This window comes from Pleuronectes platessa, chromosome 18 (genome assembly GCF_947347685.1).
Source record: "Pleuronectes platessa chromosome 18, fPlePla1.1, whole genome shotgun sequence".
In the NCBI taxonomy this organism is placed as follows: Eukaryota; Metazoa; Chordata; class Actinopteri; order Pleuronectiformes; family Pleuronectidae; genus Pleuronectes; species Pleuronectes platessa.
In genome coordinates this window covers 16491885-16519831 of record NC_070643.1, presented here as the reverse complement: position 1 = coordinate 16519831, position 27947 = coordinate 16491885, and the positions used below count along the sequence as shown (strand labels likewise).

Below are 27947 nucleotides of genomic sequence, written 5' to 3'. Positions count from 1 at the left end.
TGATTTCACAATCCACTCCTAACTGTTACCCCTTCAACTTTTTTCTCCCCCGTCTCCCGTCTCACTTTTCCTTCCACCGCAGCATCCCCACATTTTGTATCCCTCGGTGTTTATCCTTTTATCTTGACCAGCATCTCGGCCTCTCTCTCTTTCTTTCTTTCCCTCGTGTCTCCATCCTCGTCCTCTTTCTCCTCTTCCCCGTTTCACCATATTTCTCTCTCGACTTCTTCTTTTCCCTTCATTATAAAGCTAAGAGGATTATTTTGTGGTTGAGTTGTGTGTGTGTGCGTGTGTGTGTGCGTGTGTGTGTGTGCGTGTGTGTGTGCGTGCGTGTGTGTGTGTGTGTGTGTGTGCACTGTCCCTCGACCCAATTAACCCCCTGAATCTCATCACTCTGCGGAGTTGTTGCACAAAACGAGAGACAATTTAAACGACGAGCCTCATGTGTGACCTTCTCGTGTTTTGCAAATGGAGACTAAAATGTCCCCGATCACACACGGAGAGGACGGTTCAACTCGCTTTTCGACGCGTTGACACGAGTGCGACCTGAGCTCAGATAAATCTGCACGTGGCTTCAAATCCGAAGGGGTTAATAACAAATATCTCCGTCGATCACAAACCAACTTTGCTTTTTTCTCGTTACCTCTAATTTGAGCTGAGTTTCATACTTCTTTGGATTTTCCGAGCGGCGACATCAACTCCACCTGAAGCAGACTTTGAAGATGGTTTAATTTACACAGCAGTGGGGAGGGTAAACGGATCACTGGTGCTCCTGCTGGTTGCCTTCCTGCCAATTAGAGGATAAACAAAAAAAATGTATCAGGAATTGTTGATATTATTTAAAGTGCATGTATTTATACCCAGAAGAGCTCCTGTTGATTATTTTACAGAAAACAAGCATTTCATCTCAGTAGAGCAAGAAATTAGAATCAATACAGGGATATATTTTGCATGGAAATGTTGTTATGGAAAGGTCTGTTTTTTTCTTTCTCCCACTGAGCTTTGAAAGCAACCACCAGAGGTTGAAATGAAACTTTTTGCAGGATTATTGCATTAAAGCAGATGTTGTGTTTGCATGCTACAGTCGCTTTTTTCGACATAAAGTTATTTTTTTTTTAGCTATAGCTCAAATCGTCACAGTCTGAGTTGACTTCATGTGGAAACTTCCTTCACAACCTGTGAGTAATGAACTCAGAACGTTAACTCTGCAAATACAGTAAATTATGTTCAACTGTATCTTGGTGTAATGTTGAAAGGGGGTCTCACAGAACGCCTGATACTTTAGTCCACAGCAACAGTAATTTTGTGAAACGACTTAATGGTGGAAACCCTTAATGAGGCCCCAAGCCGGGTTCGATCAGAGACTTAGGGGGAGGTGTTGATGTAGGACCCCAAGGTCCTTTTGCCTTGGGCCCCAAAGTCCCTTCAACTGCTCCGGGACGTCAATTCACTTAGAAATTGACACTTCAACTAAAATCCAAAAGAACCTCGGTCAATATGTTTGACAAATCCTCCCATTGACACACGCCCTTACAGCATGGTATTACGTTCTTGTATGGGAACTCTTATACGTGTAGTAGACTGAAAACTAAGTCACTAATGCAATGTCCCATTTCTCCTGTCTTTTCCTGTCAGTGTCATTTCATGCCCTCTTGTCTCATGTGCTGCATCAGTACTTACAAAGTGCCTAAATGCTTTGATAATATGAGCTGACATCCACCGCAGTGGGGCAGTGGAACCAGTGGACTTATTTCCTATGATTTTAATGCACCGCAGGAGCATGTTACTATGCACCCAAACACATCAGTGTGTATTCATGCGTGCACGTGCAGACACACACACAAACACACACACATCCACACACACATGGTTCAGGGTGTCTAGGGGCTATGGACGGTATCAGGTGTGAGCCAGCTGTGGACACAGACTGGTTAATAAGCCGTCTGTGTTTGAATTAATGACTCATAAACCTGTCAGTCTGCTCATCTATCTATCTATCTATCCATCTATCTATCTATCTATCTATCTATCCATCTATCTATCTATCTATCTATCTATCTATCTATCTATCTATCTATCTATCTATCTACATGTACATAAAAATTATATAATTTGTTCATGTAACGTGCAACTGTCTCATCATACATTCAAAATTACATTAACTTTTCATGGCAGCCCCATTACCAGTGAGTACCTTTCCTCAACATTGTCCATGATAAAACTGGAAAATCCTTCTGTGCTCATATTGTACTGGGAGACAAATACACCAGTTATATCATAAGGTGTTCAGATCATTGCGTAATGGCAAATCCAGTTTACGGTAAATAGATGAAATGAAACCGCAGGGAGCCACGACACCCAGAATCCAATAAACATCATGAATCTCGACAGTGCAAGGACCTAAATCTTTTAAATGTGAACAAATGAATCTTTAGTACTGTTAGAAAACTTTTATACAGTTTAAAGTCATCTAATTTGCTGGTGTTCATCCTTTTCCCTGACAGAGGGAAATGGTTTTAAAATCGCATGAAGGACACAGAGGTGGTATTACATTGTCACAGGCAGTTATCCAGTTCTTATACAAGCCTCTGAAGGCTTCTCCCTAATGATCATGCCTCACCCAAAGTGCTTTATCATTCCATGAGCATCTACCAGAAGCCTGGAGGTTGATCCTCTCCCAACAAGATGGCCGTCACTGCCACTTTTAAAACATGGTAATAAGGAGGGGGGTTAGGGTTCTGTCGGTGTGTAAAGCACCAGGGAAGAGCACAGCTTACTAACAACAAGTCAGATAACTCCCAAGTACAAGAGAGTTTCAAAGCAGAGCCGGAGATTCATAATGACTAACGGGCTCCTGGTTTAATATCACATATGGCACAATGACAGCAGACGCACATTTTTGGGGATAAGGATTGAAGTGGTGTTTCATTGCCATGTGCAATTATTGGCAAAGATTTGTTATGTTCAAACAGATTTTATGCAATATCATCGTATGAGGTATTAGATGATGTCTCCGAGTTAGAACATGTAGAGAATGTAAGAATCCGAGGGGCGGGTCCTTTATGGGACAAACTATCCCACAGTTCTTTGAAATTGAATTTGAATTAAATTAATTCAAAGTAGCCAACGATTCACAAGTTGGTGACGCAGATGGGAAATCCAACGTAGACCAGATGTCTTATTAACAAAGTTTACCACCTCTAAAATCTGGTCAATTGTCATAAACATATGGTCTTTAGATTTTATAGTAAGAAAAGCTGCACTGAGAGACACCAGGTTTCAGTGATACGCTGTAACTCTGTATCCACACACTGCCCACATGGGAATCAGCTGTCGTATATCAACCTTCTCTAATGACACACATGTGAGTAGTTAATATGAACCTAACTCTCTGTTCTGCTGCTCTCGATCTACTGGATGACATTTTGTTTGTGACGAATAGCTGCCAAATATCATGAGAATAATTTTGGTCTCAGATGCCTGCTCCCATTAGGACTGAGGGTAATATTGACCATTTCTAACGGCTCAAAATATATCATCACCTCAATTCCAGAGTTTTACCCATAATGATTTTTTTTAAATCCCCTTGTCCCTTGTCCCGAGGTCAGGGTCGACCACGGGAGCAGTGGGCGTCTTGAATGTCGTGACCCGGGACACTAACATTCCAATTTGAACTTCACTCTACCTCCGCCTACCCTTCCTGTCAGTTCACCTGTCAGACGAGTTCCCGCCCCAATGTTGACATTTGTCTCGCCGTGTCCCCCCCCAGTCTCTCTGTGTCCTGCTGGTAAAAACAAATACGACATGGAATAATTCCTGGGGTGCGGGAGTCGTCTTGAGGGTATCAGGTGCTTTGTGCGGCCCAGTCCTAATGAGCCACATGTGACCAGTTAAGAAGGACCCATCTGATCTGGCCATTCGCCTCATTACCACCCAATACATATTAATGTCCAGGGTCACATCTTATACATACAACATACATATTCATAGCACACATGCAGGGTCATACATGTATCTTGATGACACAGCCATGACGGCTCTAGTGGTCATATTCTCTTCTTTTATTCTCCATGATTTGTTTTATTAGGACCAGCTGTGTGCTGCTCTGCAAAAAAATGAGCCACCGAAATCATTTCCTACTGCGTCGATGATCTCTCCATCACACGTTCAACTAGTCAACGTGTATATTCGTCTATAAAGTCGCAATGACATTTAGTAGTATCATCATCTTTGCTCATACATCTTTAGAATTACTATTAAGTTAGAGAAAAAAAGATTTATTCGGGCATAAATGAGAAACGCATCAATTCCACTGTCACACAGTAAAAGTCAACACTTTAAAATGATCCCGCATAAGCTTTTTTATTAGAAAAAGTATTTGTTATATGAGTAATAGTATGATTCATTTGTATTGTCTGGAGGAAAATAGAGTTTATATTTTCTGCCTCAATCCAAAGCAGCGCTGCAAGAATCCAGAGTCTTTTATTTGTCCCTTGTAGTTCGAATACAATAAATCCTACAAATGGGGACGATTGTATATGTGTGTTTTTGGACAAATAATCCAGTCAAAGACGTCAGTGGTGTTGCACATGAAATGTGAAATTGGGAGAAAAGTCACCTGCTGTTCAAACGCTGTCAGGTGATTTAACACTTTGTTCAAACCTCATCGAGGCATCAACAGCATCTTCTAGGTAAAGAGTTAACATCAGTCTTTGACATAGAAGACCATTGTTTCTCCCCTGTTTCCAAACAACTGGTTTTTAACCAGGGCCTCGATCGTTTTCTTTCAGTTTGAGATCAGGACCTATTGATTTCATGTGAACATTTTGAACTCACACACAATTAGCCTCTGTTTGTGCTTAGATTTCTTTTTTTTTGGGACGCTGTGAACAGATGTTTCACAAAGAAGCAGCATGAGTGCAAAGGAGAGGAGCTAAAGCTGGAGCGCAGGAAATCTGAGCGTAAGCGCAGAGTCTCAGCTGAAGCAGAGCAAATCTAAGCACAAGCAGGCCTATTTGAGTTTGGGCACAGGGTTTTGAGTAAAAACTTAAATGTTAGTCCTGCTCTCCTGGACTTTTTCTGCCGCTATATGGTAACAAATAGGACTAGAAACCTGTAACTACCACCAATGTGTAGCTAATGTGGCCTTAGCTATATGGCTTGTTTTAATTGAAGGCAACTGTTGGGCCTTCGTTAAGGGTTTACGCTCGACTGAGTGCAATTTTAGTTTAACGATTGTTGCAATGTTAGGAGGGAAAGCAATGTCCTCTTGCTTGGGCTGTGCATTAAGGAAAGACTTAAATGGCTGATTTAGGAAAGGACTAAAAAACAACACATTTTGAAAGTATCGAGTTTCAAGGACTTCATCAGGCACTTTGTGTTGTGTTTCTCTTTTTACGACATCGAATAGTTCTATATCAAACTGTTGTCGCATTAAAAACTAACATAATGTGTCTCCAGCTCATGTTTTATAAGACGAAGACAAGCTGATGCACGGCTTGAGGAGCAGTGAATAACTTGTGGTCGAACAACAGACCAATGTAAGAAATTTATGTTCGTTGAAATCAGACTCACGATCATCCATCACTACCTTTATCAACCGAGTGTGACACTTATGTTACTGTGAACTGCCTCTCTCTCTCTCTCCTTCGCATTTAAACCTCCTCTGACCTTCCCTTTGTCCTCCATAAGTATTTTTGCTCTTTTATTTTTCTCCGTTCTGCTCCCTTTCTTTGTTTTTCTGTCGGTCTTTTCGCCCTCCTTCTGTTTTCTCTCCTCCTCCCATCCCTGACCCGTATCTCTCTCTGTCGCTTTTTGTTTACAAACCCTTTCATCCGGATATTGCTTTGTATGTAAAACCCTTCTATTTGAATGGTTTTATTTAAAAGCTTGTCATTTAAATGGCTCTTTAAAAGACAGAGGAATGAAAAGTCAACAAGGACCATTCGATTGTGTTTCCTGAGAGGATGCACACACACATACACACACACGCACACACACACACACACACACACACACACATGCTCACACACCGCCTGCCTGTCTACATGCATCTGAGTCTATTATTATGCTAATGAGTATCCAGTCTCCACATGTCCCCACAGCCTCCACACACACATACACACACACACACACACACACACACACAGATCTATTTCGCTGAGCTCAGCAGTATAGCTGCACTCGCAGGCTGGCAGGAAGATATAATGAGGAGTGGACAATTTTGCAATCATAGAAATAGTCCTGATAGAATTGGTTTTACCTGGTGTGTCATTGATCGGCACAGACAGACAGTCAGCGAGAGAATAACGCTCCACTCCCTCCGACAGAAATCCTTCAATACTGTGACTCTTTCTGCATCGGTCTCTGCCTCTGCAGCCAAGAAACCATCAGACGTACATTTTGCTCTACAGGTTTACAGATGTGTGTGGCAGTAGACGTCACAGTCTGCATTAAACACAGATGTCACATTTTATAAAAGCATGAAACAGTAAATTATAATCTCTCCCATCCATCCATTCTAATATTCATTGGTAGACATTCACACACTATAATATCATCAACTGACCTCCAACTCTTTGGGATCTTGCTACAGGAGCACGCCTGGTGTTAAAGGCTGGTAGTTGCTTCATGTTGGGGCCAGAAAACCCTCAGGCCAGAACACCCTCAGTGGTTTCAGTGCTGCAAACAATCACTTTGCAATGAAAAAAAACTGGGCTGGAAGTTGGGCAGATTTATCTCAATATCAAAGTCTGGAAATCCTCTTTATTTTTGGAGGCTTTTAAAACCCTGGATCACTTGTTCGGACCCATGTCGTCGGCCCCTGTATCTACAGTCCATCAGAGAGAACAAGAAACTGCTCCAGTACAGAGCATCATCACATAAATAAAGCAGGAACGGTAAGTGACAACCAACGAGACAGACAGACTGATGAGTATAAAAGCAATGCTCCGTCATGCACTTCACTACACAGCACATATAAGTTTAAGACACACACACACTCTCACACACACACACACACACACACACACACACACACACACACACACTCACACACACACAAACCACACACACACAGGCATCCTCTCTGTCGCTCTCAAACATTTATCAATGAACTATAAAAATAGGATAACTCCAAGGACCTCGCTGAAAAAGATCTTACATAAATGCACACGTCACTGAATTACATCACACACCATCATCCTGCCCGAATGGATGTGTATGAATGGGGGTAGTGCTTTGCATAAGTGTGTGTGTGTGTGTGTGTGTGTGTGTGTGTGTGTGTGTGTGTGTGTGTGTGTGTGTGTGTGTGTGTGTGTGTGTTGTCAACCCGCTGGAGGGAGAATTCGGTTTGCATAAGTGTGTAAATAACAAAACAGAGCGTATTCACTCTGTACATTGTCCCCGTCCTCTGAGACAGACAGACAGACATACAGACACACACACACACACACACACACACACACACACACACACACACACACACACACACACACACACACACACACACACACACACACACACACACACACACACACACACACACACACACACAGTGACCTGTCTTTGTTTCTTTGAGTCTGTGAGACCATTCAACAAAACACATGCACCTTCCATTGACTCAACTCACCGGTTAATGCTGAGTGTGGATTCACACACAGAGGGATCTGATTGGCCCAGGGGGCTCGCTGATTTGCATAAAGGGAATCTACACGTGCAGTGTAAAGGGAAATGGCCTGAGTTCAGTGCCACAAGAAGTTGGTTTTCTGCCGTTGGTTTGATGGTTCTCGGCCCCTCTGAAAGGCTGTGATCATAAGGTGGGAGGGTAAAGCAGTAGTTCCTGGCAAGTCTTTGTTTTCACCGTATTATTATGGTAGAAATGTGTCATCCACACAACAATTGTTGTTTAGACACTTATTTAAGAACATCTACTGAGAGAGATTGTCACTATTTCTAGTTGTTTCATTAGGAACATGGTTTAGAAATACGAGTGACTCTGAAGTTGTGCTTAAAAAAAAGTTCTGACAATAGTGTGTTTTTCGTTTCATTAATTCATTTCTTTAAACCCTTTGTAACCAAAATGTTAAACTATCCTCATGTCTTTAAAAATATATATATAATTCAATGTTATAATCATGGGGCTCAGGGGGCGGTACAGTGGTACAGTGGTACAGTGGTACAATGGAACAGTGGTAAGCACAGGTTTGGTTAATTAGGTGAGGTGAGAGTAAATTGTTGTTTCTTCACTGCCACAAAAATCTGCGTGAGCGAGCACATGAAACCACATAATTAAAATCCCTCCTCCCCTCACACATCACAACAGCTTGCTGCTGCTGGTCCCACAAGACAAGATGCTCTTTTTTTTTCTCTCTGACGAATAAAATTAAGCACTTCCACCCCTCTCACTCCCCCTCTCACCCCCCCCCCCCCCCCCTCCCTCTCTCTCTCTATAAAGCAGCAACAGCTGATCTCGTGCATCAGAGAGAGCCGCAGCTCCGCACGCGCCGAGAAGAGAAGGAGAGAGAGCGAGAGAGAGAGAGTTAGTCACGCGGAGATGAGCTGTTCCTGTCTTCCATCCGATGCTTTTTTTTACTTTGATATTTGTAATCGTGGTGTCTGAGGGACTACACGCGGTGACGATAAGAGACGTGACGCTGGTTCATTGACTCGTTGGTCTGTTGGAACCTCTCTAACCTTCCTCTCCCTTTGACCGACTCTCCGCTGGTTTTGGAGGCACCAGTGCACCCGCGGGTTTATTTTCCACAACAACAACGTCCGCAACAGAACAGACCGAGTTGACCCGACTCACCTGAATGGGATTCTCCGTCAGAAGTGCTCGTTTCTCTTTCTTTTCCTCTCTTTCTTCCTCCGGTCCTGGAAAGAACAGCGGCAGGCTTGACGGAGGAACGACGACGGGAGCTGTCCGGTGCTGAAACCACGAGGCTGCACGGGAGCTGTTCGCCGGAAGGTGCTGAAGACCAACGACTTTAAAACGACACAACAAATCAACTCGAATTTTTCCGTATGAAGAAGAAAGCAAACGAAGAAGAGAAAAGAACATTTTACTGGATTCCCCGCCTTACAGGGGGAACTTAGCCATACAGGAATTATTCTATTTCACTTAAAAAATATATATTTTTGACCTTTTCAGAACTCTAAAGGTCTTCCAGCTGCAAGTTATCTGAATGAAAACGGACTTTTCTTTTCCCTCATAGCTTCCATCAAACGCAGACACAATCATAGCCTGTAGATTAACATAAGTGAGTGTGATAAAGATGCACAAGCACGTGAGGAGCGCTTGTTGACTTGTTCTTTAAAGGCCATGTCTCCCCTGCACTTTCCAGCTGTGGGAGCACAGTAGAGTTCAATCAGGTGTTTCAGATTTCAGGGTTTTTGGTCGACTCGGACGAGGGTTAGTGTAGAAAGAGGAAGTGTAAGAGTCTCTGTGTGTTTTGTATAAGTATCGGAGAAACTACTGTGCCATCATGCCTCGCTCTTTCTTGGTGAAGAAAGTCAAACTGGACGATTTTTCAGCTGCGGAGCTGGAGAGATCGTATGGTCACAGCCGGAGAGAGTCGCTCAGCCTGCGATTCCACCACCATGATAAAGGTTAGTCACCCTCATACCCACACACACCCACAGCCCCCACCACCACACACACACACACACACACACACACACACACACACACACACACACACACACACACACGCACTCCATTACCATCCAGGGTATTTTTTCATCCCCAGGTTTAAAGCATTAGTCATGACTGCTTCAATAGGAGGAGGAGGAACAGGGAGTTACAGGGTCAAACTCTAGTCACAACCCAAAAATATACCAACTTAAAGCTCAGAAATAAATTGAATGTATTGTAATCTTACTCATATTAATGCAAATAGTTTCCATGAAGCATTGGGAAACAATGTTCAAGTGCTGGGGGGAGAACATGATCCCTGGTTCAACGTTAGGCTGTTTGTTGGAATCAGCAAAGCAAAGAATATACAAAATAGCAAGGTATTGTTTTAGTTTAACTGTAACATTTACATTTTTGGTTTTCCAATGAAATCCTTACATCCCGAAATTGTTGATCATCTTTTTAATGTGTTAGATGTGATGATTTACAGAGAGCCTAGGATCTAAGATCGTAGATCAAAATCAATTCTAAATCATTAAGTTGTTGACACACATACAGGGATTATCTCCACCATTCTTTTCCCAGGTATATCAGTCAGGTTAGTTGTTTTTTTCCAACCAGCTGTGAGTTTCTCTCCAAGAGTTCGATAATATTGCCCTGCTGCATTGACTGTACATGGTTCCCACGCACCTTGTAGTCCTGGACACAGGCGAAATACAACACAGTCAGTGAGACTTGACATTATTGGGTCAAATGTTCAATTTCAAGCATCGATGAAATTCTTGCCTGGTTTTTCTGAGCAAAGAAAGTCTCATATTCACATTGATGTTATGTTTTGTCCTGGCAGTGTTAAGAATTAATAATAACTGGAAACAACATTTAACAGAAACTCTGAGGATTTAGAGATAAGGACTTTAAACAAAGAGAGCTGCCTCAGTACCAGATATAAATTAGTGGAGACAAAAACATCATTAAAAGGGAAGAGAATATTGGAATCTAAGTTGTTCTATGTGCTGCTCCTTGCCACAGTGTGATGTGTAAATGGGCAATTGTGTGTAAATATGTTGACCAACATGTTGCCTGTGGGTTGTGTGTGAATCAGCTTGTTTCTGTCCACGATGGCCCGAAAAACTGCAGCTTTACAGAGTTAAAGGAAAGACTGTGGCTGTCAGTGCACAGTGAGAAGTGTGTTACAGTGTTAGTGCAGCTTGGTGGTGTTCACTTTGTACCAAGGTCAGATGTGAGAGGCAGAAATCCCAGGTGTTCTGATGACTGACTGAGCAGAAGCATGCAGCAGCTGCAGCAGCAGTGCGGCAAGCATGTGAAGACTGAGACTACCATCCCTCGTTATAAATATAACAAGAGTTTGACTGAAGCAACTGCAGCTTGTTGCTCAATCTCTCTCTCTAGCCCCTCACCCTAACCTTAACCATCCAAGCTAAATCCCTAACCCTAACCTACACCCTAAAACCCAGTCCTAACCCTCAAACAGCCCTTTGAAGAAGTGAGGACCAGTCAAAATGTCTTCACTCTGTAAGGTCTATGCTTAAAATGGTCCTCACAAAGATCTAAGTACAGGAACGAGCACACACACACATGAACAGACGCACACTGCTTTGTTTCTGTCAACTCGGCACATTTGCCAGGCAGCTTGCACAGCTGATTGCACAGCATTGCATGCATACGCACACACACTCTCTCACTCAGACACACACAGAGGAGAGAGAGGGAGAGAGAGAGAGAGAGAGAGAGAGCGAGAGAGAGACAGAGAGAGAGAGAGAGAGAGAGAGACAGAGAGAGAGAGAGAGAGAGAGAGACAGAGGAAACACTCTGTGACCTACAAGTGTCCAACGCACACAAGTGTGTGTCAGTTGTTGCTGGTTTGCATCAAAAATTTAATTGTAGCTTGCAGCTGTCTCTCTCTCTCTCTCTTTCTCGCTGTCTCTCTCTCCTTGTTCCGGTTTCTCATCATCTCACATTGTCTCTCTGTCCCTCTCTCCGTCTCTAATTCTCTGTTTTTCAAAGAGACATCAAAGACGGACGTCTCTGGTCTGGCCGACTATTTTAATCTTTAATAAGCATTTAGAGCAGCCATCAGCTCTAATGCTGCAGAGGTACTTTGAAACGAATTCATGGTTGACACAGCGAGACGGAGACGGTTGGAGGGAGACAAAAACAAACAAGCGAAGAAGGCGCACAGATGCTGAGACGCCGCAGCAGCTACAGTTCGCAACAGTGCGTTTTCTAAAGAGGATACACGGGAGCGGTCATGTTTAATTGGCAGTGACTACAGAGAGAAACTCTAGGAGAGGAAGGAGTGTTTGTACCCTCACATTTTGGATCCTGAAAGTAGGGATGGAGTTGTTTTTTGTTTTTGTTCCTGCGTCTCAGCCACAAGCACAAGTCAGGAGTAAACAAACACATCTATTGAAAAGGTCCAATTATACGCTATATATACTGGAAGGGGATAGAATTGTAGATGGTATTTTTGTGGCTGCTTTACAAATTTTAAATTGGAGTCAGACAACAATTCTTCATTAAAATGTCCAAAACTGACTTGTGTTTTATAAATCTATTTGACTTGTGTACTCACATGAAACAAAATCTCTCCAAAATTGTTTAAACCCAGAGGAACCTTTAAGAGAAATCTTTCTTAAAGGTAACAGGACATTTCCCTTTGTACAACTTTAACTTACGTCATATTGTTCCCTTGAGCAAGGCAGTGACTACTCCAGTGGAGCTGTTCAATTTCAGCCAGCACCAGTTGATAGTCCAGCAGGACGAGCAAAACTCGAGCTGTTAGTAAACTTACCTGGTTAAATAAGGGTTAAAAACAACATCGTTTTACAAATTCACAGACACACACATACACGCACACACACACAAACACACACACACACACACACACACACACACACCGTACCCTGTTCCAAAGTGCAGTGATTGAATATTCATGATTCATGATTTTCTCTCTCTCTCTCTCAACCTCTTTCCAACTTCCTCTCTCTCACCTTCCTCCATTTATTGTCTGTTCTTCCATTGCTGTATGTCTAAATTTCACTAAAAATATTCAATCATCACAAACAGTAAATGTCCACAACCAGCAAACCACAACCAAAATCACCCTCTCCACGTCTCCTCTATATCTATCTCTCTTTCTGTCTTCCTTCCCTTCCCCACCCCTCACCTCACCTCTCCTCTCTTCTACCCCCCCTCTCTGTCTCTGTCTCTTCTTCTCATCACATTATCGATCAACTTCTGAGCTTTTCTCAGAACTGCGTCATGAAATTATATTACCAGCAACAGTATCTCCTCTGCAGCCTGTGTCTAAATGCTCACAGAGTGCTAATTGAAATGGAGAGCTATTGATCGCCACGGATCCACAGGAGTCCTGGCTGTGGGATATTAGCTGCCAGTCTCTCCTTGTCTCCCTCGGACTCCAGCCTGTTGAGCTCAGAACCCATTAATGCAAATAATAAAGCGGCCAACGCCGTAACCTGACGGCAAATTCATCAGGTTGGCAGTGCAATAACACACAGATCGCTCGGGCAAATATACTCCAGAGCGAGACTAAACGGTTAAATGTAACTGTGACAGGGTGCCCTTGAGCAAAGCACGGGACTCCCGCTGCTGGGAGAGTGCTGCTCAGCGGTTGAGGATTTGACAGCTGTGAGGTGTGACTGTGCGGTTGTAGACCTGTCAGGAGAGGTGCTGCTGATGAGGAGAAAGTGTGCTCACTCAACCTCTCCATGAAAAATAGAGATTTCCCACTCACGGGGGGGGAGTGTCTCCTCACTGGCAGAGACATAAAAGCACTTTCTTACCACTATAAATACCACGAGCCCCTTCTCCTCCTTCTCTTCTGCTTTATGTTGCCTCCAAAATAGTTGTGTCTTACTCTTCTCTCTCAGCAGGAGGATGTTAATGTTAATGGAGAGGGAGGCACAAGTTCATCCTGAAGCATAATGCACATTTTGTTAATGTGATCCCCGGGAGGTCGGATTGATATTTTAGAAACCAGAGACACCAGGCTGTAATCAGTAATACTATCCGGAGACAATATGTTTTTAAATAATGAATGAACGTGGACGGATGAGTTTGATTTGTGGATTTTGTTTTTATAATTATATAAAAGATTTTAATCGTGTTGGACACAGCAGACAACCCTTAGAAAGATAGAAACTTATACTTTCCTGTAAAAGTTTATTTCTTTTTTGTACTCCAGGTTGATTCATGTTTTACTGAAGTGTAATAATCATGTAGCATATTTCCCTTAATGCTTTAATTGTCTTTAATTTCTTCCTTTCTTTGATATTATCATGATACAACTTACATATGCTGAATAAGTGAAACACATGATATGATTTCATACAAATCTGTTCACTTCTTTTTGTGTAATCTTGCTTACAAACAATCAAACAAGCATTAAAACCAACCAACAAACAAATGTAATGATTAGTGGAGGTCACCGTGACACTTGACTCATGTAGCATCACTGTAAAGATTTTCTACACAATCAGTTTCTAATTTCCGATCGATCCCTCGGCCATGTCTCATTGATTAACCTCCTCCTCTGTCTCTTCAGGCTACGTCAGCGATTATCTGAGTCCCAACCCGTACGATGATGTGGTGGAAGGTGACTCATCCGTCATCTCTAAAGTACCCTCCCCGAGCCACTCGTCAATCATCTATAGCCGCATCAACAACACCTACACCGATATCCACGCAGACATCCACAGTGACATCCACAGTGACATCCACAGTGACATCCATGGGGACTCGGACCAGCCAGACAGCCCGAGGTCCGAGGTCTCCTCGTCGGCCGGCGGCTACATCAACGGGGACACGGCCGTTAGCGAGGGCTACACAGTGGACGCCTTCTTCATCATGGATGGACGATCTCGGAGGAAAGCCGCTGAAAGCCCCAGAGGAACCACCCAGAGGCACACCTGCAGCGAGTGCGGCAAAACCTACGCCACCTCCTCCAACCTGAGCCGGCACAAGCAGACGCACCGGAGCATAGACAGCAAAATGGCCAAGAAGTGCCCCACCTGCGGGAAAGTGTACGTGTCCATGCCCGCGATGGCCATGCACCTGCTGACCCACGACCTCAAGCACAAGTGCGACGTGTGCAGCAAGGCGTTCAGCCGGCCGTGGCTGCTGCAGGGCCACATGCGCTCCCACACGGGCGAGAAGCCGTTCGGGTGTGCCCACTGTGGGAAGGCCTTCGCCGACCGGTCGAACCTGCGCGCTCACATGCAGACGCACTCGGCCTTCAAACACTACAAGTGCAAACGCTGCGACAAGACGTTCGCGCTCAAGAGTTACCTGAACAAACACTACGAGTCTGCGTGCTTCAAGGGGTCCTTCTCCCCCATGAGCTCGTTGGACGAATGAAAGATCCTCCAAGCACAGCTGGGGTTTAACCTACTTATTTAGATCCAATTGGACTCACATACTGCTTTTTATGCTTCCCCCACATGACATGACCAGTACGCCTGAGCGCTACAAGGGAGGAGCGTTTTCTCTGCGAGCATCGTGAGGCAAACGACAAGAATAGATTTTCATCAAGACAATTCCACTTCCATTTCCTCCTTTGTCTCCAATTTCCTTATCTGGAGCAAAACGTTTTCAACGCCTGATTTAGATTGTCACCTGCTTCGATAATTTACGTCGCCTTCGGAGGCTGTTTTGAGAACCTGTGAAGATAAATAAAGCACAGCACATCTAGCTCATCATTTCTGAAGAAACCTAGATCTATTTATGTCCATATCTGTCCTTGTTGTTCACTTTTTTCAACCAATGAGGAAACAACGGTGAAGCACAATTCCATCTTCCACCTCCCTGTCTTTTTCTGTGACAGGAGTTTAAAGCATGAATCACATCTTTGATTTTCTTGCAAAGAGATTCAATTAACTTATATTTAAAAAAACGAAAACTTCAGAACCCCAGGATGCATCTGGTGTCCTGCTTTTTTGTGGAACTGACATTGGACCGAACGAACGAGAAGATGAAGAACATTGTTCTCTGCAAGTCAACAAAATATACTTTGCGTACTGTAAATGTGTCAAAGGATACAACACAACTACACTGAACTGAAGGAAATATAACGTCCACACCTGCCATAATATAGTAGACATGGCCAAGTACACCAGTGTAATGGGAAATAATGTTTTTTATGTGATTTTCCTTTGAACAAATGTCTTATCTGGACACACACACTTATACTGATTATACAGGATTTTGTGCTTTTCTTGACAATTTACATTGGAGAGAAGGAATTAATGAGGCAAACGTGACTTCCAGTTAAGGATCAAATGACTGAAAACTCCCACTGAGCCACCAGGGTGTTCCTCAACAAACAGTGTTTTTCCTATTAACTCAGTATTACGTTATGTAATTTTATTTTTTTATGTTAAATTGGGATCGAGACATTAAAAATGTCCTGAAGTCCCCAAAAGGTCGAACCTTTCTTTTGTTGCCAGTGGATCACATACAGCTTTGAGGTTTACATCTTTTTTTTATATCTATTTATTGCCTATTTATTTATTTATTTATATTTTTTTTGTATTAATTTGCACTTTGTTTATGTTTTTTTGCCTTTGTTACAAATATGCCAAAGCATTTGACACTTTTGAATTTACCGAATACCTTTTTACTTTGTCCGCCACTTTAATTGTAAGAAAAAAAAACTACTGCATGCAAAAAATGATAGCCTATTAATGGAATCTATGCCAATTTTAGGAATCTTTGGGATCTTTAGCCAAACCTCTTAGATAACAGGCAAGCCGAGCAAAATTCTGTCTTGGGCAATATTTCGTTCATATCTGAGAGAGCAATAATGCATGATGATTTTCTTTGTTTTTTGAAGAAACAGGTCATAACTGCCTGTAACCATCTTGATTTGTTCAAGTACCACTATTCAATGTAGTTATGAGAAACGAAATTTCAGGGAGTTAGCAAACCAAGTTAGTGTTAAATAAGGAGGGTTGGGTTAAGAGCTCTATGTTTAAAGGAACCGTGACACTGTCGTGGTTTTTCGAGGCTTTAGCCAGCGACTTTTGTGAATGTGAAGTGTTTGGAATAGAAAGATCTAATCAGAGACGCCAGAGAGTCAGTTTTTCTTTGTTAAATCCAAAACAAATGCCTCCTAGTTATAATTATAACTTGGCATCATTACGTTATTGACAGTTATGTCTGTACGTGCATTAGCAGCTGTTGGGGCTTCCGGAGATTCACACAGATGGCACGACTCCTTTTAGATGCAGGGCTCAGGGTTGGGTAGGGATGGGTCTTTTTGTACATGGTTTATGCACTGCCTGCCTCGTATTATTATTCTAAAATATTGTAGAAAGTAGATGGTACTACCGTAGGCCTCTGGTGCTGGAACATGGATGAAAACACAAACCCAAAACAAGGAAAGTTTGGTCCTTGACATTTTCCTGGTTGTATTTGTCAAAAAAGTGACACAACTTAACAACAGCTGTGGTTATTTGATTCTCAGTTGTACGGCTGAGTTGGTGAGAGTCAGGGATCGACCTTTTGTCGGTCTGGATCTCATCAAATGATCAGTTTTGCTCCTTGGTCATACACAAGACATTGATCTAGAAACTCCCTGTGAGGACTCCAGAGACGACTATGGTCATCAAACCTCCTTCATAAATTCAGCTCTGTTTCTTTTCCATCATCTCTTGCTGCTGTCAGGTTGTTGTGGCGGCCACCGATGCAATTACACGCATTGTTGGGAAAGGAGTGGAGACTTTCAGGTCGATATTTCAGCACCAGAGCGCATTGACAAACACTTAGATTCTACTATGAACTACTGTAGCCTACTATAGCCACAAGCTAGTTTACGTATTCTTATATAAAAGCACTTCCTCTTACAAATTATATCTTGCAACTTTTTTTTTTTTTTTTCAAAGATAGTAGCACAATGAAAGAGTTAGATTCAGGTAGAAAATGCCTTGTATGTAGAAATAACAACCTCTTTCCTCTTTTTTCTACGATAACGAATCAAGGGGTAAAAACAACATCAAAGGAAAAAGTAAAAGTGACACATGGTGTAAATAAACAGCTTCACTACCCGCTGTGTCATTTTTTAATGAACTTGTGTGAGGATCTTCAGCACAACTTTTTTTAGAGAGAATGAAAACTCGATATTTTGCGGAAAGAGGCCTTGTAAATAAGCACTGACATGACTGCGGAGTCCGATTATTTCTACAGATCTGTATAAACTGACGGTGATGATGATGATGATGATGATGATGATGATGATGATGATGATGATGATGATGAGTTCTTCTGGAGCTTCCTGCTTTGTTTTGAGTTCTTCCGCTGAGGATTTTTAAAACAATGTAAAGCACAAAGACATCACTGGGCATTTTGTTTCACTTCCTAAATAAAAACTAGTTTAAAGAAGTTGTGTGGAGGGTTTTTTACTTTCTTTTTCTCATTTCACAAGATATATGCATGAGAAACAAGTTGCGGTGAAACAATTTTAATTTTTAGGCTGAAATAAACAACCACTTGTTTATTACCTGTTGTTTTTAAGGCTTCAGCAAATCAATCTTATTTAAGAGCTCAACTGGTTTCCAGGGACATACTGTATTTAGTCTTGCTTTCTTTAAAATGTGCTGCATTTCACGTATAATCAACAATGTAATATAAAATATTTTTAACTATTAAATAAATTACAAAAAACTATTTTTAATCCCTACTGTAACATATCAATGTTCTACAATAACCATTATAAACATAAACAAGAGAAAATGCTTGTGTTATTTAACTGGTCTTCACAAAGCACATGAAGCACGTGGGTTACAAAATGGCAACAAAAAGTATATTTTATATCTAATTAAGAGTTAACATGTTTTCTTAAATTGCCACGGTGGTTTCATTCAATTAGATAGTGTACAAGAAAAGAGGAAAAGAGAAAAATTTGGCTCAGGAGCATAAAGTCGGCATACTTTGTCTTGATTTGTTGTTACTCCTCTGGTGAACAGCTTGTTATCGCCGAAACTCAAATTTGGCTGGGAGTCAACATTTTTAAATTACTGTAGGAAAAAGTGGAGCGAGAACAGATTTTAGCTCAAAGCCAATTGTAAAAGAAGCAGAGCACTTACCGATATTCCTTGTTTGTTTCTACCACACACACACACACATTGCAGTTGCATGGATACCTTCTATTTGTCTGTACGTTGATATGATTGTGTGTCTTTTTGTATGTGAGTCTTTGAACAGTTGTTTTATGTTATTGTTAAACAAGACTTACGATCTTTGCACAACAAGTCTGCACAAACTCTTAACAAAATCGGTAAAGAATATGGGGAATAATACAGATTTAAATTTGAGATGGTATCTACGGATCACAAAACAAAGGATGTGCGGAAATTTGATAGTAATTTTGCTCTGGGTGACTATCGCTGAAGCCGTGGATAATAAACCGCCTTGGTTTGTACAGTTGAAGCAGCAACGGGTTTGGTTGCAAAGACCTGAAGTGAACAGGATTCAAATTCTGTTTTGCCCTTATCAGATATTTATCTTTTCCACCATAATATACAGAAAAAACCCAGCTCCAGAGTAATTTAGCGTATCTAACCATCACATGCTCACTGGCTTCAAATTACTCTTATTGAAGCCGGCCTCCATCACAGTGTAGCTGAGATTACCATTGGCCACATGGAGGATCCCATTGACTGCGATTGGCTGCCATCTGCCAGCAGCCTACCTATATAGACAAATGACCTTCTATTAAAAGGTGATTGATTTTCTCCTATTCCCACTAAAGCTATGGATTTTCTTATATTGCCTTTTGTCCACTAATGACTCTAATTCTAACATTCACTGGACCCTAAAAAAAGAGTCTTCCATGGTATAATGACTAAGTGTGTGTGTGTGTGTGTGTGTGTAGTCTGGTTATAAGTTATTTTCAGGACCTATATTTGTCTACACAGTAACATTATGGGGATTGTCTCCATTTTGACGGTATTTTTTAAAAAGAAATATTGTAAATAATAAAAGGTTATGGTGAGGACATTTTGTAAGATTAACGTGTATGTTTAGGTCAAAGCTGCCTGGAGACTAATGCATGTCAATGTAATGTCCTCTGATGTCCAGGAGACATGACAGCTTTAGAGAGCTTTTCACTTTTCAGACGTCTGGATTCTGGACGTTGAAATTCCCTGATCCTCACAAGGATCAAACTCATCACCTGAAATCTCATAAGCTGCCCTCTATCACCATAAGCCATTCACTCAGACAGGTGACCTTTATTCCTGCAGCCTTTGAATGTTTAATTTGGGCACCGGACTACAAAGTACAACAACTTGCCCGAGGAACGAGTCCACAGCCTCAAAATAAGAAGAAACACTTTTCACATGGAGCTGAACAAATGGCTGAAAGGCATCAGAGGAGTAAGAGAAGATCACTGCTCACTATGTGAAGTCCAGTGATCAAAAGGAAGAATCAAAAGCTCCGAGAGGTTCAGTTCAAATGTGTGTGTGCAGAAACAGCTCAGAGAGAGAGGATCACTCTGAAGTTTTGATATATTGGAGAAATCTTCCCCAATATATCTGAAGACCAAAACCTATAGTTATCAATCAAAGGCTCTAACAACATACACTACATTTGTCAAAGCAAGACATTTAAACGTAAAAAAAACATTGATTAAAGAATGCAAAAGAAGAATGTGATGTTGTACAGTATATGTCACGTAATATAGGATGTTAGCAAACAGATTCCATGTTCTACATTGTTTTATATTCATAAAGCTGCAGTATGTTATCAGTTGTTTATGAAAATGTTCAGCTCTGTGACACAACAACAAATCAAGAAGCTGATAAACCAAATAACTGCAATTTCTAATAATATAACACTTGATAATAATAAGTACAGTTTATCTGTGTGCATAAAACAGACAGAGGAAAGAAAGAAGACAGATGATGAATCACGACAATGAGTAGAAGAGAAGAAAACACAGAGAATATTTTATTTATCGCCCCAAAGCATTTAAATATGTTAATTTCTGTTTCCCATGATGCCTGACCTTCTCGCCTTCGGCAGGCGACGGTTTAAATAGTTCATACACTGTCCCCACGATTTCACCTTAAATCATGCATAAAGCAGAAGCGCCGTGAAATTCAAACCTACACATGGACATCGCAACTTATCAGAGAGTCTCGTATTTGTCCTGACTAAAGCAAAAAACGAACTGAGAAAAGTTCGGACTGTAAAAATGATTCAAAACTGTGTGATATGCCTGTGTAAGATAAACTGCTGCTTCATTATTTTACTGGAAAGTATGCTGACCTACATTTGCAGGAGTCAATAAAACAGCCCAAAAGCAATCTTTGACTTTACTTTACTTTTCTTCGGGGTAGTTATGAGATAAAACTTTATTATATTGGATTTTGCTTGGTATATTTCCACATACCCCACAATTGTCACGCTCACAAAAACTGCCCCTCTAGCCTTCTGGCTGAGACCTGCAACATGTTCACCTTTCCTAGAGAAACAAGCACTGTATGAACATTTTCTAGAAAATATGGATATTTATGCATGATGATATCACAGCATCAGTTTAATGGGGCCTTCGAGGGCAAGTGACTTTTAGTGTCATAGTGTGTATGTGTGTGCGTGTGTGCAGCTATATGAATATGTATATAAGCTTTGAGTGTAATATCACGGTTCAGCAATCTTATAGGGAACATATAGAGGGTTTCTTACACACACACACACACACACACACACACACACACACACACACACACACACACACACACACACACAAACACACACACACACACACACACACACACACACACACACACACACACACACACAGGCATCTATATGCAAACACCTGCAGCACAAAGGTTGCATGCATGAGAGCAGGGACCCGCTCATAAACCCACTTATATTCACAAACACACACACACACTTACACATTGTGTGCTCCTGGGGGATCAGCGACCAAAAACTGTTTCAGTAGTTAGCCCAAAACATTCCACTGTAAAGTGAAATTCACACAGGCTGCTTTACCAAAAAATTAAATCCACTGGTGACATTTCTGCTTAATTTATTATGCTGCATAATTTAGACAGTAACTACTGAGATTAATGGGTTTGCCTTTTTTTTGTGGGTCTAGATTGTTTCCTAGAAAGTTAATATTGTTTCATTATTCATTCATTTTGGGAAACTTTATTTTCACAGAAATTAAATTGAATAACTTCACACAAGTAACTCAACTCAAGGGGTCTCAGATCTTTGCCCATCTTCTTCCTATCAAAGGATCATATTACATGTTTCCTTCCAGGTCACTTAAAAACTATGAAGAGATTGCAGAGCTGTGAAGACTAGAGCTGCAGAGGAGTGTTTTCAAGGTTGTGGAAAACAGTAGTAAAGTAACCACACAGGAAGACAGGGAGAGGAGAGAGAGAGAGAGAGAGAGAGAGAGAGAGAGGGGGGATGAGAGAATCCAGAGCGAGGAGGAGACAAAGATAATGAGACGGAGATGGAGAAAAGATGGTGGAAGTCAGAGAGGCAGTGAGGAGGAAAGAAGAAGTGTCAGGAGGCGCTGAGGAAACTCAACCTGAGCTCTAAATGGTTCCTTAACAAGAGGCTGAGACAGCAAAATGAAATTACACACACACACACACACACACACACACACACACACAAACACACACACACACACACACACACACAAACGCTTTGCACACATGCTTTATTGTTGCGTTACATGCACATCACTTGTATATGATGATACAGTGACACATTACACATTACACGTCACATTACAATCGCACATTAGCATAGATTTTATCGCTACATATTGATGTGTCGCTTGCAAACAGGTACATCACTACTTGAGCATGGTGCACACACATTTGCATTTAACATGCTCACACACACAATCACACACTTTATTATGTCTGTGCTCAGAATGAGTAAATGGGCATTGCACAGGTGCACACACACACACACACACACACACGCACACACACACACACATGCACGTACACCCCACCTAACACATATTTAGCCTCACTCACGGTGATAGGTCTTTTAAAGGGGTGTTTCACACCTCATCGCATTTCAATTAGTAGGTAAGACACTCACACTCACACACACACACACACAGAGGGAGAGAGAGCGATAGAGAGAGAGAGGGAGAGCGAGAGCGAGAGAGAGATCTTGACAGTCTGTCCGCTGGGTGAAGAAGATTCATTTGGATTCTCATCTCTCTCTCCTCTTGCCCTTTCTTTTCACTTTCCCTCTCTTCTCTACTTATCTCTCCTCTGTATATTCACTTTGCTCTCCCTCCCTCCTCTCTCTCTCTCTCTCTCTCTCTCTCTCTCTCTCTCTCTCTCTCTCTCTCTCTCTCTCTCTCTCTCTCTCTCTCTCTCTCTCTCTCTCTCTCTCTGTATCACAGTGAGTGACAGTGGTTTGACCCCCCGGCCTGTCAGAGGAGGCTGTTGCACCGACAGCCAGTATAGGGGGGGGGGGGGGGACTCCCTGGGTACACGTCTGTCTGCAGAGGGCTGGAGGAAGAGGACATCCAGCAGCAACCGCACGCACACACAGCAACACGGCTCGGCCACGTCAGCAAGATCCTCTACCTCAGAAGCTGCATATTATGAAGTCATTATGAAGGGACACGTCTTATTCTTGCATCATGTCCGTCAGTCATCCTCACACTGTACTCATTAGAGTAACCCCTTGGATGTGGAAACATGGCAACGTTGAAGTGCAGGAAACTAGAGTGAAGCCAAGTCTATTTTATTTATAAAGCCTATAACCACAGACTGAGTAAGCTTCACAGTTCACTTCACTTTTATGCCCACATGACAAGAGTTGCTTGAATCTGTATTTAGTTCAGCATGAAAAGAATAATGCTCAGCACAACATATAGGACACCCTGTGCATCACCCTCTGTTTTCAGACTCTAACGTTGAATGAGGGGAAATGGTGGAAAAGGGAGAAATCAGTAAGAAAGACAATTGGTGCCATATTTCGGGAGCAGAGAGAAGCAGCGGCGGTAGAAGAAGGATTGAGCAGTCAGATGATCAGACAAATTACAAACAAACCAACAGTCAGAAGCACTTTATTTTGAGGTAAAACAGAAATTGAAGATGTCAGCGCTCATCCCTCATTCGACAGGAAAAAAACGAGCGTGAGCACAAATATAGCAGCTCTGCACGTCTAAGTCGAAGGAGACGGCTGGTTTGTGTTCTCCACGGATGTATTTAGAGATCTTGTGTAATTCATGTCACACTGGTGTTCGTTCAAGTGTTGGATTTTCCAGTGAGTTTAGTATCAGTGGGACCTTTGCTAATGTAGCTCCACTCCTCTGCACAGACTCTGGCTCCACACGATGTCACCAGTGCAAGATGGCAGCTCCTGTATCTCATAATGTTGGTCGTTTTTCATGATTATTTACAGGAAGTGGAGGCTGCACAACACAAGCAACCAGGAAAACTACAACTTTCATTGGAATGAATTGGCATTAAGTTATCACAATAAATCACATAAACCTGTCAATAGACAATTTGGCCATTTGCTCTGGATTCTCTTCGAGTGTCCATTTTAACACTATTTAATTATTTTTGAAGCTCCACGGTTGATTTCTCTCTGTTTAATATATATATTTGTACAATTTGCACTGATGCTCCTTAATAAATAAAGAACCAAACAGATGAATAAAGGTGACTGTCTGATTGCTCATGTTTGTGATGTCACCATGTTCCCGGATCTCACCTAACTTGTTGAGTATAGTGATTTTATGGACTACAGGCGCTTGTGATCGCTACAAAAACAAGATGCAACTTATAATAAATAAAAAATTTCCATCAGAGACTTAAATCTCTGTAATCTCTGCACCTGTTACGTTCCTCTGCACCTTTTAGCTTAACTTTACTCTGTAACACATCAGTAATCACGTCAGCCTGGTCTGTGATAGTTCACCCTGCATTTTGGTGGGGTGGGGGGGGGGGGACCTCATTCTCCAACGTAGCTGCTGGATAGTGAACGGGACAAGATCTCTGAGGCAGAGCAGCGCCGTCGGTCTAATTTCATATGACTGACACGCAGGTAAGAGGAAACAGGCAGAGGTCACAGAGGGTTGACCCCCAGCGTAAGAGCTGTCGTACAGAATGCGTGTGTGTGTGTGTAAGAGTCAGACGCAGAAGATAGATTGGGTATAAATTGAATTCTTTCCAATTGGGAAGCTATTGTCTGTTCATCACCTCTAAAACACACACACACACACACACACCTGCCGCACACACACACAGTCAGAGGGGGAGGAAAGTCTAAAGCATGATGGGGAAACTGATTCTCCCCTCAACTCAATACATACACACACCAATAACCCTTGTGTTCTTTCCTCCAATCTTTCTTCTCTTCCTAATCTTGACTCCTCTCATCCCCCTTTTTCCTTCTTTCTTCGTCCTCTCGACTCTTTTTCGTACAAACTTCTGACTCCGACCGTGTGTCGGGGCTACAAAATGTTTGTTTGCCGCATTACAACAAATTCAATGTCCCCCCCGAAAAAAGTATGTTGCCGTGGATCATTGCGTTTCCAGGATTTCCAGGCAGATGCCTCATGTGAAACTCGGCTCTGTTGCTTCTCACACCCACACAGATTTATTGTTTTTTTTTCTATGAGATGAAAAAAAAAGAAACACCATTTATGGCTGATAATGTTTTTTTTCTTCTTTTCTGTAATCTCTCTCTTTCTCTAATGTGTCTTTTATTGCACCAGTACCGAACAAAGCCCTCAGGCGCTGTACGCACACAACACACACACACACACACACACACACACACACACACATTTATAACCCCTCTTCTGCCTCATACACACACAAACACACATGCTGAAACACAACAGGGTATGTTTGACTTAATATTATTATCTCATTTCACGACATGTAAGAGACACAAACATGCACGTCCGCTTGCACATCCACACACACACACACATGCACACACAGGCTCGACACTTTTGATGTCAGGATCTGTGTCTGTGAAGCACTAATTCTGTGTCGTTTGTCAGTTCGCTGACAGTCGCTCACACAGAACAATAACTGCCTCTGTGTTTCTCAGTGGTTTTATGAGTGAGGAGCTGTATTTCCGCCGGTAGCCCTCGGCTATGGAGCCGGTTATGAAGATGAAGAAAGAGGAGAGACAGAGAACGAAAGTGGAGGAGACGGAGAAACCAGACATTGCAAATAAGGGGAGAGAAAATGTCTCGCTCCCCCCCCCCCCTCTCTCTCTCTCCGTGTGTGTGTGTGTGTGTGTGTGTGTGTGTGTGTGTGAGTGTGTGTACCCTGTTGCCAGTGCTTTTAAAGTTGTATTGCATAGGGCTTTTAGAACATCGACCATCACCCAAGCAACTTTAGCTAATATTTTTTTTAAACCCTCTGTGCTTTGTGCATGTAAGTGCTCCTTCAATGTGTGTGGGTCTGTACTTGTCCTGATATCTTTGTGAGGACCATTTTGAGCCTAGAACCTACGGAGGTTAGGACTTGGTTTTAGGGTTTGTGTTATAATAATGATAGGGTTAGGCAGTAAGTTGTGCTGGTTAAAGTTAGGGTAAGGGGCTAGGGAATGTATCATTCAAATGAGTGTCTTCACTAGAATAGATGTACCAACGTGTGTGTGTGTGTGTGTGTGTGTGTGTGTGTGTGGGCTTAGCTGTGCTGTAGTCGGGATTTGAGGCGGTATTTGTCGGGTGTGCGACCTCTCGTCATATCTTCTAGAGCACCCATAAGCTCCCTCAGACGTGTGCGGCCGTGTGCAAATGCTCTGCTAATTTCAAACGTTGGCAGCGAAACGTTTGAAAAGGAGCCAGAGTTTTTATCTGAAAGTCTCTGTCGTAATCTGTCTAAGAACCGAGGAACATGTTGTCACATCTCGAACACTCCTGACTGAAGGCGGCCACACAGGCAGCTCAGTCAGCGACGCGTCAAGAGACTGAGAATTTCTCTGCACATGCTTTTACAGCTTCATAGGTTTTGCAGAAAAGACTCTGCTCTTTGAGGGAATCCTTAAAGAACCTTTGCAGCAACAAGGATTCAACGGTGACAACGGATCTCCCTCAACAAACACACATGACCATCATCTTTATTGCATTAATCCTCAACATCAAACATGGAGCCTGTATGAACCAGATTCCGGTGGACGAGGGAATTGAGGCAGCAAAGTGTGTAGCAGTAGGGAGAAGTATCAGGTCCTCACACTTCCTCAAATATCTTTAGATATTAAAAGCTGCAAATTAGGAAAGAGCAGTCGAGCATGAATGGAACAGCTGATGCTGATCAGATGTTACAAAGTGAGGCTTTGTTGCTCTGCATCATATAACGCTCTGCTTTATTTACAGCAGTTGCCAAGAACTCAAATGGGCTCCTTTGGGCATTTCCACAGTTTTACACCAGGGGCGGGCAAGAAAATCTGCAGAGGATGTCAAAACCAACAGACTCAGAGATTTGTGTACCCACGTACAGCCCCTCCGGATGATTTCAAGAAAATATCCAAAGTTCAGTGCCTGTCTGAAAGCAGCTTTATTAACTTTGACCGTGAAACGATTGTTTTCGTGCCACATCGGCTGGCATAAGTATTTTAGGAATATGTGGATCTCCTGGGATTTTCAAATGTCTCTTGAGTTTTTGCTCAAAACGATGTGGACAAAACAAATAAACAACATCCAGTGTCCTGCAGACAGAAACGACTTATTGATGGGAGGGAGGTCAGGGGAGGGGGGGAGGGCAACTGGCTGGAGCGGACAGAAACGCTAAGCTATCTCAGATAACCACATTTCATGATTGCGGCGAGCAGAGAGGCCTCTTAGAAAGCACAACAAGTCAAACCACGACGCAGATGAGCTACAACAGAGGAAAACCACTTCAGAACTCGGAGACACATGTTCACCAGAACTGAACCTTTCTGCTGAGACACGCAGATGGAGTCAGTGCTGGGAAGTGGGAGGAGAAGGTGCACATGGGTCAGATGAGCAGCAAAGGAGAGAGAGAGGTGACCTGTTGCTACAGTTCGTACAACACGTCCTTCACCTGTCACTTCTTCTGCTCTACATTATTCCTGACGAGCGCTTTTTAAAGTGTCCTCTGAGGCTTGTCAGGGCGCCGACTGCCAAGTCATGACGAGACCCCCACGACCCGCCCTGTCTTGCTTTGCCTTCATGTGTTGTGTGAGACCCTCAGTGATAAACACAATATTAGTTTACAGTATTTCTGGATGTAAATGCGATGCTCGTGAATACATTTTAAAAGCTTGAAGGTCAGCCGTTCAAGAC

At 42.4% G+C, this 27947-nt stretch overlaps 1 protein-coding gene across 1 annotated transcript; it reads left to right on the top strand.

Moving 5' to 3' along the window:
- The first annotated feature begins 9485 nt into the window (after positions 1–9485).
- LOC128461213 (transcriptional repressor scratch 1-like) lies at positions 9486–15031 on the top strand. Its single transcript, XM_053446033.1, has 3 exons — positions 9486–9609; positions 14220–14313; positions 14374–15031. Exons 1-3 carry the CDS (start codon positions 9486–9488, stop codon positions 15029–15031), a joined length of 876 nt encoding a protein of 291 aa, XP_053302008.1.
- The last annotated feature ends 12916 nt before the right edge of the window (positions 15032–27947 follow it).

Excerpts from the sequence above, each read along its gene's own strand:
- LOC128461213 (XM_053446033.1), top strand. The coding sequence starts at position 9,486 with ATGCCTCGCTCTTTCTTGGTGAAGAAAGTCAAACTGGACGATTTTTCA. Across the intron at positions 9,610-14,219 it reads ATTCCACCACCATGATAAAG|GCTACGTCAGCGATTATCTG; the intron begins GTTAGTCACCCT and ends CTGTCTCTTCAG. Across the intron at positions 14,314-14,373 it reads GTACCCTCCCCGAGCCACTC|TGACATCCACAGTGACATCC; the intron begins GTCAATCATCTA and ends AGACATCCACAG.